This window comes from Gossypium arboreum, chromosome 3, assembly GCF_025698485.1.
Source record: "Gossypium arboreum isolate Shixiya-1 chromosome 3, ASM2569848v2, whole genome shotgun sequence".
Lineage (NCBI taxonomy): Eukaryota > Viridiplantae > Streptophyta > Magnoliopsida > Malvales > Malvaceae > Gossypium > Gossypium arboreum.
Window position 1 is genome coordinate 128,177,360 of NC_069072.1, and position 12,171 is coordinate 128,189,530.

Genomic DNA, 12,171 nt, shown 5'->3' on the forward strand with positions numbered 1-12,171 from the left:
ATTTTTTTTGTAAAATAAAATTTAACCATAACGAAAAATATAGATGGTGGTAGGAAAGGTAAGTAAGGCAAAGTATATGCATGTGTGTAGAAGCCATAAGGGAGTTTTACAAGTTTATATGTTTGCAACAAAAAAAAAGTACATGTTTGCGACAAAAAAAAAGTAGGTGCGAGTGTGGACGTATGTGTAACAGAAGGAAACAAATGATAAAACCTTTAATTGAAATACGGATGGAAAAAAAATAGTGTTTTAGTACAGTGAGAGTCGTAGTTGCCACTGCTTTATAATGCACGAATCATGCACATAATAGTTCTGATTCTTGCCTTTTGAAATAGATCATTTCTTTCCATTTCCAAATAGTATCAACCTCACCAATGCTTTATTTTTCTTTACGCCATTATCATAATACTATCTAGGAATTAATTTTTGTTTGTAGAATAAAACTGAAGATAATGAAAAATAAAAGGGGTGGGGGAAGGGTAAGTAAGGTAGAGTATACGTATGCATGTGGGAGCCATGAGGGGGTTTTATAGTTTTACATGTTCACGGTAAAAAGAAAAAATAAGTGCAAGTGTATATGTATGTATAATAGAAGAAAACAAAAGAAAAACCACTAATTTGAATACATAAGGAAAAAAATGTGTATAAGTGTAAGTAAAGTGAAAGTTATTGTTGATGCATCATAATACATGAATCATTCACAAATCATGCACATAACAGTTTTAATGCTTGCCTTTTGAAGTAGATCATTTCCTGCCACTTCCAAACAATATCAGCCTCTCCAATGCTTTGTTTTTCTTTACGCCATAATTATAATACTATTTAGAAATTAATTTTTGTTCATAGAATAAAACTAAACAATAACGAAAAATAAATGGGGTAGGGGGAAAGGTAAGTAAGATAGAGTATACGCGTGCACATGTGAGCCATAAGGGGGTTTTATACTTTTACATGTTCACGGATAAAAGAAAAAGTAAGTGTGAGTGTTTACTTATGTGTCACAGAAGAAAAGAAACGACAAAACCATTAATTGAAATACAAAAGGAAAAAAAAGTGTGTAAGTGTAAGCAAAGTGAAAGTCGTAGCTGTCGCTGCTTCATAATCATCATCATTATCATCGAATTTCCACACTTTTACATGTTCATGGTAAAATGAAAAAGTAAATGCGAATGTGTACATATATGTAACAAAAGAACACAAATGACAAAACCATTAATTGAAATAAGAAAGGAAAAAAAAGCATATAAGTGTAAGTACAGTAAGAGTCGTAGTTGCCGCTGCTTCATGATCATGATTATCATCATCATCATAATCATCGAGTTTTTACACTTTTACATGTTTGTGGCAAAAAGAAATAGTAAGTGCACGTGTATGTATGTGTAACAGAAGAAAACAAACGGAAAAACCATTAATTGAAATAAGGAAGGAAAAAATCGTGTAAGTTTAAGTACAGTTAGAGTCGTAATTGCCGCTACTTCATAATGCACGGATAATGCAAAAATCATTAATGCACAAAACATAATGTACAAATCATGCACACAAACACACATACACAGAGAGAAAAAGAAAGAGAGAGGCAATAAGTGCCAGGCTTGAATACCATTGGTAGGGCCCGGTTGGGTTGCGAGTAGGTGGTCCATATCACATTTGGGTTTTGGGTTGGGGATTATAAATACATAACAATTCTGATTCTTACCTTTTGAAGTAGATCATTTCTTGTTGTTTCTAAACAGTATTAGCCTCACTCATGCTTTATTTTTCTTTACGCCATAATTATACAGCTATTTCGAAATTATTTTTTTATTGTAGAATAAAATTGGACCATAAGGAAAAATAAAGGGGGTGAGGGGAAGGGTAAGTGAGGCAGAATATACATGCAAGTGTGTACGTATGTGTAACAAAAGAAAGCAAACGACAAAACCATTCATTGAATTACAGAAGGAAAAAAAACATGTAAGTGTAACTACAGTTAGAGTTGTAGCTATCACTGCTTCATAATGCACGAAACATGATGCATAAATCATGTACAAATTATGCACATAACAGTTCTGACTTTTTCCTTTTGAAGTAGATTATTTCCTGTTCTTTTCAAACAATATCAACCCCACCCATGCTTTGTTTTTCTTTATGCCATAATCATAATACTATTTGGAAATTAATTTTTTTTCGTCGAATAAAACTGAAGCATAACGAAAAATAAAGAGGGCAAGGGGAAGTGTAAGTAAGGCAAAATATATGCGCATGCGTGTGAGCCATAAGGGGATTTTACACTTTTACACGTTCGCGGCAAAAAGAAAAAGTAGGTGCAAGTGTGTACGTATGCGTAATAGAAGAAAAAAATGACAAAACCATTAATTAAAATACGAAAAGAAAGAAAAGCGTGTAATTACAGTGAGAGTCATAGTTGTCGCTGCTTAACAATACACGAATCATTCATGAATAATGTACATAACAGTTCTGATTATTGCCTTTTGAAGTAGATCATTTCTTGCTGTTTCCAAATAGTATTAGCCTCACCAATGCTTTGTTTTTCTTTATGGCATTATCATAATACTATTTGGGAATTAAGTAAGGCAGAGTATATATGTGTGCATGGGAGCGATTAGGGGGTTTTACACTTTAAATGTTCGCAACTAAAATAAAAAATAAGTGTAGTATGTATGTTTCTGTAACAGAGGAAAACAAACAAAAAAAATCATTAATTGAAATACGGAAGGAAAAAAAAAGCGTGTAAGTGTAAGTACAGTGAGAGTTGTAGCTACCGCTGCTTCATGATCATCATCATCATCAAGGTTTTACACTTTTACAAATTCGCGGTACAATGAAAATGTAACTGCGTATGTGTATGTATGTGTAATAAAAGAAAATAAATGATAAAACCATTAATTGAAATACTAAAGGAAAAAAAAGCATGTAAGTGCAAGTACAGTGAGAGTCGTAACTATCACTGCTTTATAATGCATGAAACATAATGCACTAATAATGCACGATTCATGCACATAATAGTTTTAATTCTTGCCTTCTGTAGTAGATCACTTCTTATTGTTTCCAAATAGTATCAATCTCACCCATGTTTTGTTTTTATTTACACCATAATCATAATATCATTTGGAAATTAATTTTTGTTCGTAGAATAAAATGAACCATAATGAAAAATAAAGAGGGTGGAGGGAAGTGTAAGTAAGGCAAAGTATACACGCACGCGCTTTTACATGTTCGCAACAAAAAGAAAAAGTAAGTGCGAGTGTGTACATATGTGTAACAGAAGAAAACAAACAAAAAAAACTATTAATTGAAATACGAAAGGAAAAAAAGAGCATGTAAATACAATGAGAGTCGTAGCTGCCATTGCTTCATAATTCATGAAACATAATGCACGAATCATGCACATAACAATTCTGATTCTTGCCTTTTGAAATAGATCATTTCTTGTTGTTTCCAAACATTATCAGCCTCACTCGTTTTTTTTTCTTTACGACATAATCATAATACTATCTAGGAATTAATTTTTCTTTGGATTGTTTTCAAGCAAAGGTTGGTTACTAACATGGAGCGTGTTCGACGAGGAGTTGGGCACAATAGTTCTTGCTCACTTTGCAATCATGAAACAGAGAATATTTTGCATGTGTTACGAGATTGCTCAACAATAAAAGAGTTGTGGATGCAAGTTGTCCCACTTGACCAACATAATATGTTCTTTTCTGAGGACTTACAGAATTGGTTAACTTCCAATCTTTGTTATTCCACGAGATTACCTAAAGGAGGGACAACTTGGTCTTGTCTTTTTGGGATAATTGCTTGGCGTATTTGGAAGAATATGAATCTTTTTATTTTTCAAGGCATAACTTGCAATGCCCTTGAAATTGTTAGAGTCTCTTATACTTGGGCACAACAGTATGAGTTGAACCATAATGAGGTAAAGTTAAATGTTCATGACTCTAATACTCAAACTTCCTTATCAGGGAATTGGGTGCACTTATTCATTAATGGTGCAATGGATAGAGGGTATAGACCAGCGTCTACTGGTGGAGTGTTGCAAGATCGGAATAAAAAATTGATCTTCGGATATAACCCATATCTCGAGAAATGCATGGTCTTTGAGGCCGAACTTTAAAGTATTTTGGATGGCGTGCTTACTTCACTTAGTAATGGATTTAATAGAGCTATGATTCATATTGACAATTTAAAGGTAGTTCAAGCCTTATAAATAATTTTTTACTGATTTGACATGTTCTCAAAGTAGATACTAGAGTTGCCGACTATTTGACTAAATTAAGCTTAGATGAGAGCACATGCCTACTAGTTTATGATGAAGTATCGATAATACCGTAAAAGTTCTAAATCAATATAAAATTAGGGGTGATTTTGATCAATTTGATTGTTTTTCACACAAAAAAAAAAAAAAGGCTGCCAACTATGACCATCAAAGTTAGTTCCATGGGGACATCTTGATGGTCACCCTAAACACCAATGGTGGAAGGGCCCGGCTGTTACTTATAGCCGAACGGAAATCTCACTCTGATCCTGGTAAGCAACTTATTTCTATTATAATTTGAGGTTGGCTGCTATATCAGCATTGGTGATATGGTTCTACTCATTATATTTTATTTATACCAAGCATTGTGTTGAACGATTTTTACCTGGTTTCTCTGATACAAAAGCTGAAACATTTGTCAGATGTTCATTAGTTGCGGTATGATTGATGATAGAGCCATAGTTTTTATTTTTTTTGACATAAATTCACTCACCAAACTCTCAACTGTCATCATTTTTTTTCTTCACCCAAACAGAAAATCAAACCCCCAAAGAAATTTTCACCATAATTTTCTCCTACTTTCCCTCTCTCCATTAATTCTGGAAAACCATTAAAAAAGAAAGGCAACTTTTTTTTTCCAATTTCTGTATGTACTGCTTCTTCCCCAATTTCAAGTTTTTTTTTTTGATTTAACCATTCATGTTTTCTCCAAATTTTAATCAAATGGATTGGTCGATTTCATGGGATGAATCATCCCTCAATGCATATAAAGAAGTATTCCGAGCCCTTTGTTTGATTCCTATTTTGCATTATGTAATTGCGTTTATGGTGATTTGGGTAGTTTTCCTTTACAATTTCCTGGAATTTCATTTCTTCCAAGGCTTTTTCAGTGGATTCCGAGGTGCTCCGGTTGCTTTGACCTTTCACCCCACTTCCCATATCTACCATGGCGTGGTTTCCAAGTGCAAGATCCTTCATGGCAGGTACCCTTTTTCCTCCTTTTTCTAGTTTACCCACAAATTTGTTTTCTTTCACTCTCAATCATGATTTTTTTTTTTTGGGGGGGGGGGGGGTTGATTTGGTAAATTATTGCAGGTATTTAGCAACACCGTGGTTATCAAGTCCTCATTTTCAGACTGCTTTTCTCAATTTCTTCGGGAATCCTCCTGCTTTCAGCTACCGCAGGTCCTAAAATTTTTCCGATCTTTTTAATGTTGGATTTAGAATATATATATGTTGGCCCATGTGCTTTTTATCTCACAAAGACCTCTGTTTCCTCAGACAACTTTTTCATGCTTCTGATGGTGGAACCATAGCTCTAGATTGGCTTACAAGTTCTGATAGTAAGTGCAAAACTTTTGATGATATTATGGTAGACATAATAACTACTAGAAAAATTCATACTTTGGGTTGTAAAAAGCTCTTACTTTTGACGTGTTTGACAATTGTACAGTTTCAAGAGGTGCCTTTGAAGTGAATCATACTATCTCCAAGGATGACACTACACCTTTGGTGGTTGTCATTCCTGGCTTAACAAGTGATTCTACTTCTTCAGTAAGTTAAATGTTTACTACTCTTCTTTTCTTGTTTCTAGCTGCTCTTTGTATCAACTTTTGCTGAACTTGGACAAATGAAAAATCCAACTAGGATAGTTGGATAGTTATCCATAGAAACTTCAAGAGTACAATGAGTAGTTAGAGGTGAAGGATAGGTAGTAGATAGCTGACAGGCTTATGAGGATCTCAATTTAGAACTTGCAAATGTCTATCCTGTCTCAAAATTCAGTTGCCTAGTAATAGATAGGCCTAATAAACCGATTTTGTTTTAGGCTTTGCTGGTTTCTCACTTATTGCTTATGGAATATGCTTTAATGGCTGTATATATCGATTTTGCCCCTGGTTCTTTTTGTTAGGTATATTTAGCGCTGCTGCTTCTTTTTTTTTTGCCTTTTGCAAGTTTACTGCCTATATGTAGTGGCTGGTTAAGAAAAAATTGTTGCTATTGATGCCAATTTAATTCGTCCCTGTTCCACTTACTAATCACTTAAAGAATTGCATATACTAATTAATGACACATAGGTTAAATATGGGAAAGAGATTGTTGTGGAATATGGTTTACTAAATTACAATTTTCTTGATATAATTCTTGTTGCAGTACATTAAGCACCTTGCATTTGGATTGGCAACACATGGATGGAATGTTGTAGTTAGCAACCACCGAGGACTGGGTGGTGTTTCAATTACTGTGAGCTGTTCTTTTTCTTTTATTTCCCTCCTGCATTTAGCTCACTAAACTTGTATTTAATGTGTTCTTTTTTAATTGGTCTGTTTGAGTTGGAATTTTGCCTAAGTAATCTATCTTGCATGATGGACATTGAACTTCCTATAATTATATTCTATTGGTCTGTGAAATCAATCGACATTGAAAAATACTTTGATTTTTTGTTTAACTGATGAGCTTTTTAAACAATTAAGTTTCTGGAGGTTGATCTAAAGGTAGTAATAATTTAATTAAAAAGGACAGAACATTGGGTATTTAACCTTATAATGATAGATCAATTAGGCCTATGTTGTGCAGACTTTTCATGCTCCTTAAAATACCTATATCTGATGATATTCAATAAATGTAGATATGGAGATATGACCTTCCAAATATGTGGAAATAATTAGAAAAAGTTGACCATACCTGTATATAACACTGAACTCCGAGTCCGAGTAAAATAAAACTAGTTGCATTTTTTGTTTGTGGCACATTACATTGTGGTGCTTTATTTCTAGTTAATTTGTTTTATTTTTTAAAAATTCATTTAGTTCCTCTATTAAGAACTAATACAGTGACCTAGATCTTTGACTGGTAGTTAATTGGTGAGATGTATTTGGCTATGTTTGTATGCCATGCTCCAAGGAACAAGTATGCATGGATGAAAACTATAGTGTATTGGTTAAAAGCTGAGGGCTTCTTGTACTTCCTCTGGAAATTTTCAGATGTTAAGAGCTATCTTGTAGTTAAATAAAGATTAGTCATCGCTTAACCATTCTGTTCATATTAATAATTTCTTCATGATTTTTTAATAAGTTTAACATTGTTAATGTGAAATAGATCTATTTCTTTTAATGTTGTATTTTGTAATAACACATTTGCAGTCTGATTGCTTTTATAATGCTGGCTGGACAGAGGATGCCCGAGTCGTCATTGATTATCTTCATCATCAGTATCCAAAGGCTCCTTTATTTGCTATTGGAACTAGCATTGGTGCCAACATTCTGGTATGTTACTTGGTCTGAATTTCTTTGACATTGTATTTCTTATTTGTTTGGTATAAAAGTTTTATTACGAAATCTATTGCATTATCTACCTCTCCCGTGCATCTACCAACTGGTCTTGTCTATGTTAGATGCCAGTTCTTCACCAGTGATGTATTGGATATTTCCTTCTCCTTTTACAAGAATCAAATAGATGCATTTTGGATTCTTGTAAATCTGCACGTTTCAGCTTATTTAGATTAGAATAAGTTGGCTTTAAGTCCATGTTATTATTCCTATAAATGGTCCTATGCCTTCCCCTGTCCACATAAAAGTAGTGTTTTTTAGGCAATTTGGATATATACATATATATTTCTGTTTCTGTGAGTGCATACACTCTTGTGTATTTACTTTTTTTTTTTTTTTATTTTGATTAGCCAATAGGCAGCTTGCTTACCCATACCATTTTATGTTACATTTTGTTACCTTGAATTATAACTTATACCAACTCATATTTACCTTTGACATCTTAGTATCAATCATTTCCAACAGGTGAAATATCTTGGAGAGGATAGAGAGAAAGTACCAGTAGCTGGAGCAGTGGCTATTTGCTCCCCATGGGACCTTTTGGTTAGTGCTTTATCTATACCAAAATCTAGCTATTAGTTTCAGGTTTCAAGTGGCCTATGTTTTATGGAAGAAAATTTTCAAAGTTTCATTATTTGTTAGTTGCTAGTTTGAATCTTCAGAGTATGCCATTATATTATTCTTCATATTTTTTCTTTTCCAATAAATAAATTTCTCATATCTCCATTATTCCTTAACTGCTAATTTTTAATTATCTCTGCTAATTTTTAATTATCTTTGTTCTTAATCTTTTAGGCTTATGTCTTTGTAATTTGTTGAAATTGAGATGAAGTGAAATGTGTTTTCATGCATTCTTTGTTTTGGCTTATATTGATAATAATTTGATTGGTTAATAGTGTTAATGATTCCCTCACTAGGACCTCCCTTTTATGCACATGCTATTGATTGAGTATTAATTATTGATTCCCAAGGTTATAAATAGAACCAATTATCTAATGATGCTAAGATACAGCAAGAAATTAACTAGGAACCACAAAAAGAAGAAAAAAAAAAAAAAACACTCATTTTGGTTCAGTTGGAGTTGAAATGACACATGCTAAGCTCTCGAAGATAAAACTAACTTTCTAGCCTTGGCAAAGAAACTTAACAGAACCTAAATCAATTTGTTTCAATCAATTCCGTGCTCAATTCTAGCAGCAAAAACTTCCAACTACATTAGCTCTCAAATGAACTCTTACCCATCTTCCATGACATCCTACGTTTTCCATTCACTTGCTAATTCTTAGAAGTTTTTGACTTATTGTGATGTGAATATATAAATTTATGTTGATAAGTATTCCTTATTCAGGAACTGGTGTTGGAAGTTAAATTAGTTATGGTGGTATACCTGCTTTAGCCATATTAAGTTACTAGTTCTTTGACATCGTAGCAGGATATGTGATCATCCATATGAATCTGCAATTCTTCTTCATCATTTGGTTATTTTCTTTCATTTAATTTTACATCTTCTGCAGATTGGTGATAGGTTTATATGCCGCAGGCTACTTCAGAAGTTATATGATAGAGCCCTTACAATTGGCCTTCAAGGTTATGCAAAATTGTATGTCTGTTTTGCTTTCCTCAAATAACTCGTCAGATTTTAGGCCTAAATGCAGGTCTTGCTGTCTGAAACTCAAAAACTGTTGGAACCTTTTTGTTCTTTTCAGAGGAGGCATACATAGTGAGGCCTCAGGAATAGTGTGTACCTAGTAACTGGTTTCTGTTCCAATTCTTTTACCCTTTGGAGCTTAACAGTACCTATAATACCTGTTTCTGTTTTCTTTGTGGGGAGAATGGGGTTCTTGGATATGTCTCAATTGAAGAAGTAGTAATAGATTTTATGTATTAGTTTCCTAGAGTTGATATGACCCCACATGTTTATTGTAGGCATGAGCCTCGCTATTCTCGGTTGGCTAATTGGGAAGGAATAAAAAAGGTTAGTTTTTTTTTATATGAGGACCAGCTTTTGTTTGGGATGCGTCACTACTATAGTTATAATAGATCTGAAGATGAAATGCTGTTCTGTTGTTTCTCATACAGCTGTAAGGAGATAAAAGTTTCCTCATTTTGCTTTCATCTTGCAAAACTTAACACTAAAATATCTAATCTAGAGATTGATATATGTTATGTTTCTTATCCTTCCTTCTGCCAGGCCAGTCCTGGATAGTTTCCACATGAAAACATTGAGCATGATTACTTGTAGAATTAAGCATACTTGAATGATTTGTTTCTTACGTCAAGGGAAGTTTGGACTATTAAGTTTGGATGCCTTCGAATCACCTTTGCTTTCCTTTTTACAACCTGCACTATTAAGTTTATTGCTAGTACAGCATGTTCATGATGTTATTAATTTTCATTCAAATTGCTTTGTTATGCTTCTCTTGCTTATCATACACTTTAATGGTTATCCTCTTGGCTTTCAATAGTCACGTTCAATTCGAGATTTTGACAACTTCGCTACTTGCCTTGTTGGAAAATTTGAGGTACCATCTGAAACTTTATCCATTGTTTCTTCTTTGCCGGTGTATTATGAGTTACCAAAAGTATCATACTGTTTTCTCAGACTGTGGATACATACTATAGGCGTTCTACCAGCACTCCTTATGTGTTAAATGTGTCAGTGCCATTGCTCTGTATCAGTGCTCTAGATGATCCGGTCTGTACGAGAGAAGCAATTCCTTGGGATGAATGCAGGTGGAGCTCCTGTAACCAGGCTACTGAATGTTATCTTTGAGTTTCTTGTGTTATTTTGGGCAACTAACCTTTTAACTCTGTCTTTAACAGGGCAAATAAAAATATTGTGTTGGCCACCATAAAACATGGAGGACATCTTGCATTTTTTGAGGGAATAACTGGATCTAGACTATGGTAATTTATAGCTTCACATTAGTACATAACTAACCAGTATAATATGTCAAATCTATTGATGCTATAAATCAGCCTTCCCTTGATAAAAGAATTTCAAGAAATTTATTTAGTTCAATCCAAGCAGTCCTGGTGGCTGTTTTTTTCGTGTTATTATTTGATTGCTGTTGTCATTTATGAAACCCCTTAACTGAAATTGAGAGGGAACTCCAACCATGTGCTTCAGTGTTTCTTTGAGGTGTCATGGATGTTGTTGATATGCAATTCTTTTAAGACATCGAAAGGCAGACCTGTTCTGACACATACTTTCTTTCTTTTAATCATGCAGGTGGGTGAGGGCCACTGACGAATTTATTGGTGTCCTACACTCTAGTTCACATATGCACAAAAAGAAGGTTTACTTTTATTTTATGTTCATTTCATTGAAATGTGCATTGCTAGGGTTATGAAGTAGTTGATGCATTTGCAGACTGAGATTACAGAGCAGAAGGCGTCAATCGAATCATCAATTGATCAGGGTCCTTATGTAAACGTCAGAGAAGATGGAATGGTGGCTGCAGTCAGTAGCGCGCATGCAGGAAATAAATCAGTTGAACACTTTACGGGGTTGGGGAGTATTCAAGATAAAACTGTTTTAGCAACGGAACAAACACAGCAGCAGACGGAAACAAAGTCAGATGTTGCAGGCAGTGGTGGTGAAGTATCAGGAGAATGTTCAAGCCTGCAACGGATCAAGTGTTTTGATGTGATTACTGCATCAAAAAGATGGTTGGATCATCTTCTATTCCAAAAAAACGGAAAATCGGTGTGGTTACTAGTTTACATTGCCATAATTACAAGTTGGCCAATACTAGGTTCAGCTCTTCGCATTTTTTCCAGCAAGAAGAAGCTCAGAAAATTTTCGGCTGCAACTTCGCATAGAAGGTAGGTAAGAGATGTATTTTCTACATGTTTTATGTGACATTATTCCTCTAAACATGGCTTTTGCTTGTAGTAATTGTGAACTAAAATCTCTATTAATTTGATCGTAATTAGTTATCATGAAAACTTGTTCTGACTTTTTTTTTTTTAAAAAGATTTTAAGTCCACATATATCATAATATCCATAAGCAACAACATGGATACTGCTTTTACTCACATAATGAAATTCTTATTATTCACTCTCCCAATCTTTATCATTCACAAAATCCAACATTATCTTATCTATTCTAATCAAACAAAATTTCAAACCTTGGGTGGCCATCAACCCCCTGTTTGCTCTGCAATGACTCATCACACCATAAGTCTATTCTTTTAAAAAATAGAATTTAATCTTTATATTTTTTATTTTTAAAAATTTAATTCATTTATTTTTAAATTTTAAAGTTTAGCATTATTATTTTCTTTTATTAAATTAAATTTCATTATAGCATTTTTAATAACATGATTACCAAGTAAATTTTGTTAATTTTAAATGTCAAATTAATAAACTTAACAAAAATTATTAGACCTAAATTTTGAATTTTGAAAAATAAAAAATTAAAATTTTAAAAGTAAAAATATATGAACTAAATATCAAATTTTAAGAAAAATACTCATATTTTAACAAATTTATATATATAAATCTGCCGTTTGATAGACTTAAAAGGAAATATGAATTTGGTAAGATAATGACCTTTTTCATTGCTAGGAATCAAACCTAAG

General features: G+C 33.4%; 1 protein-coding gene across 3 annotated transcripts; it reads left to right on the forward strand.

Annotated features, from left to right (window-relative positions):
- The first annotated feature begins 4,297 nt into the window (after positions 1 to 4,297).
- Positions 4,298 to 11,535, forward strand: LOC108476413 (embryogenesis-associated protein EMB8). Of its 3 annotated transcripts, none has more exons than XM_017778632.2 (15): positions 4,298 to 4,693; positions 5,136 to 5,238; positions 5,351 to 5,440; positions 5,537 to 5,598; positions 5,709 to 5,809; positions 6,410 to 6,499; positions 7,399 to 7,521; positions 8,050 to 8,127; positions 9,099 to 9,184; positions 9,511 to 9,559; positions 10,050 to 10,106; positions 10,187 to 10,317; positions 10,408 to 10,491; positions 10,817 to 10,883; positions 10,958 to 11,535. In XM_017778632.2, exons 1-15 carry the CDS (start codon positions 4,678 to 4,680, stop codon positions 11,414 to 11,416), a joined length of 1,596 nt encoding a protein of 531 aa, XP_017634121.1. In that variant the 5' UTR covers positions 4,298 to 4,677; the 3' UTR covers positions 11,417 to 11,535. The 3 variants fall into 3 exon arrangements, with proteins under 3 accessions (XP_017634121.1, XP_017634120.1, XP_017634119.1); XM_017778631.2 differs by having other exon boundaries at positions 4,298 to 4,527; XM_017778630.2 differs by lacking the exon at positions 4,298 to 4,693 and having other exon boundaries at positions 4,908 to 5,238.
- The last annotated feature ends 636 nt before the right edge of the window (positions 11,536 to 12,171 follow it).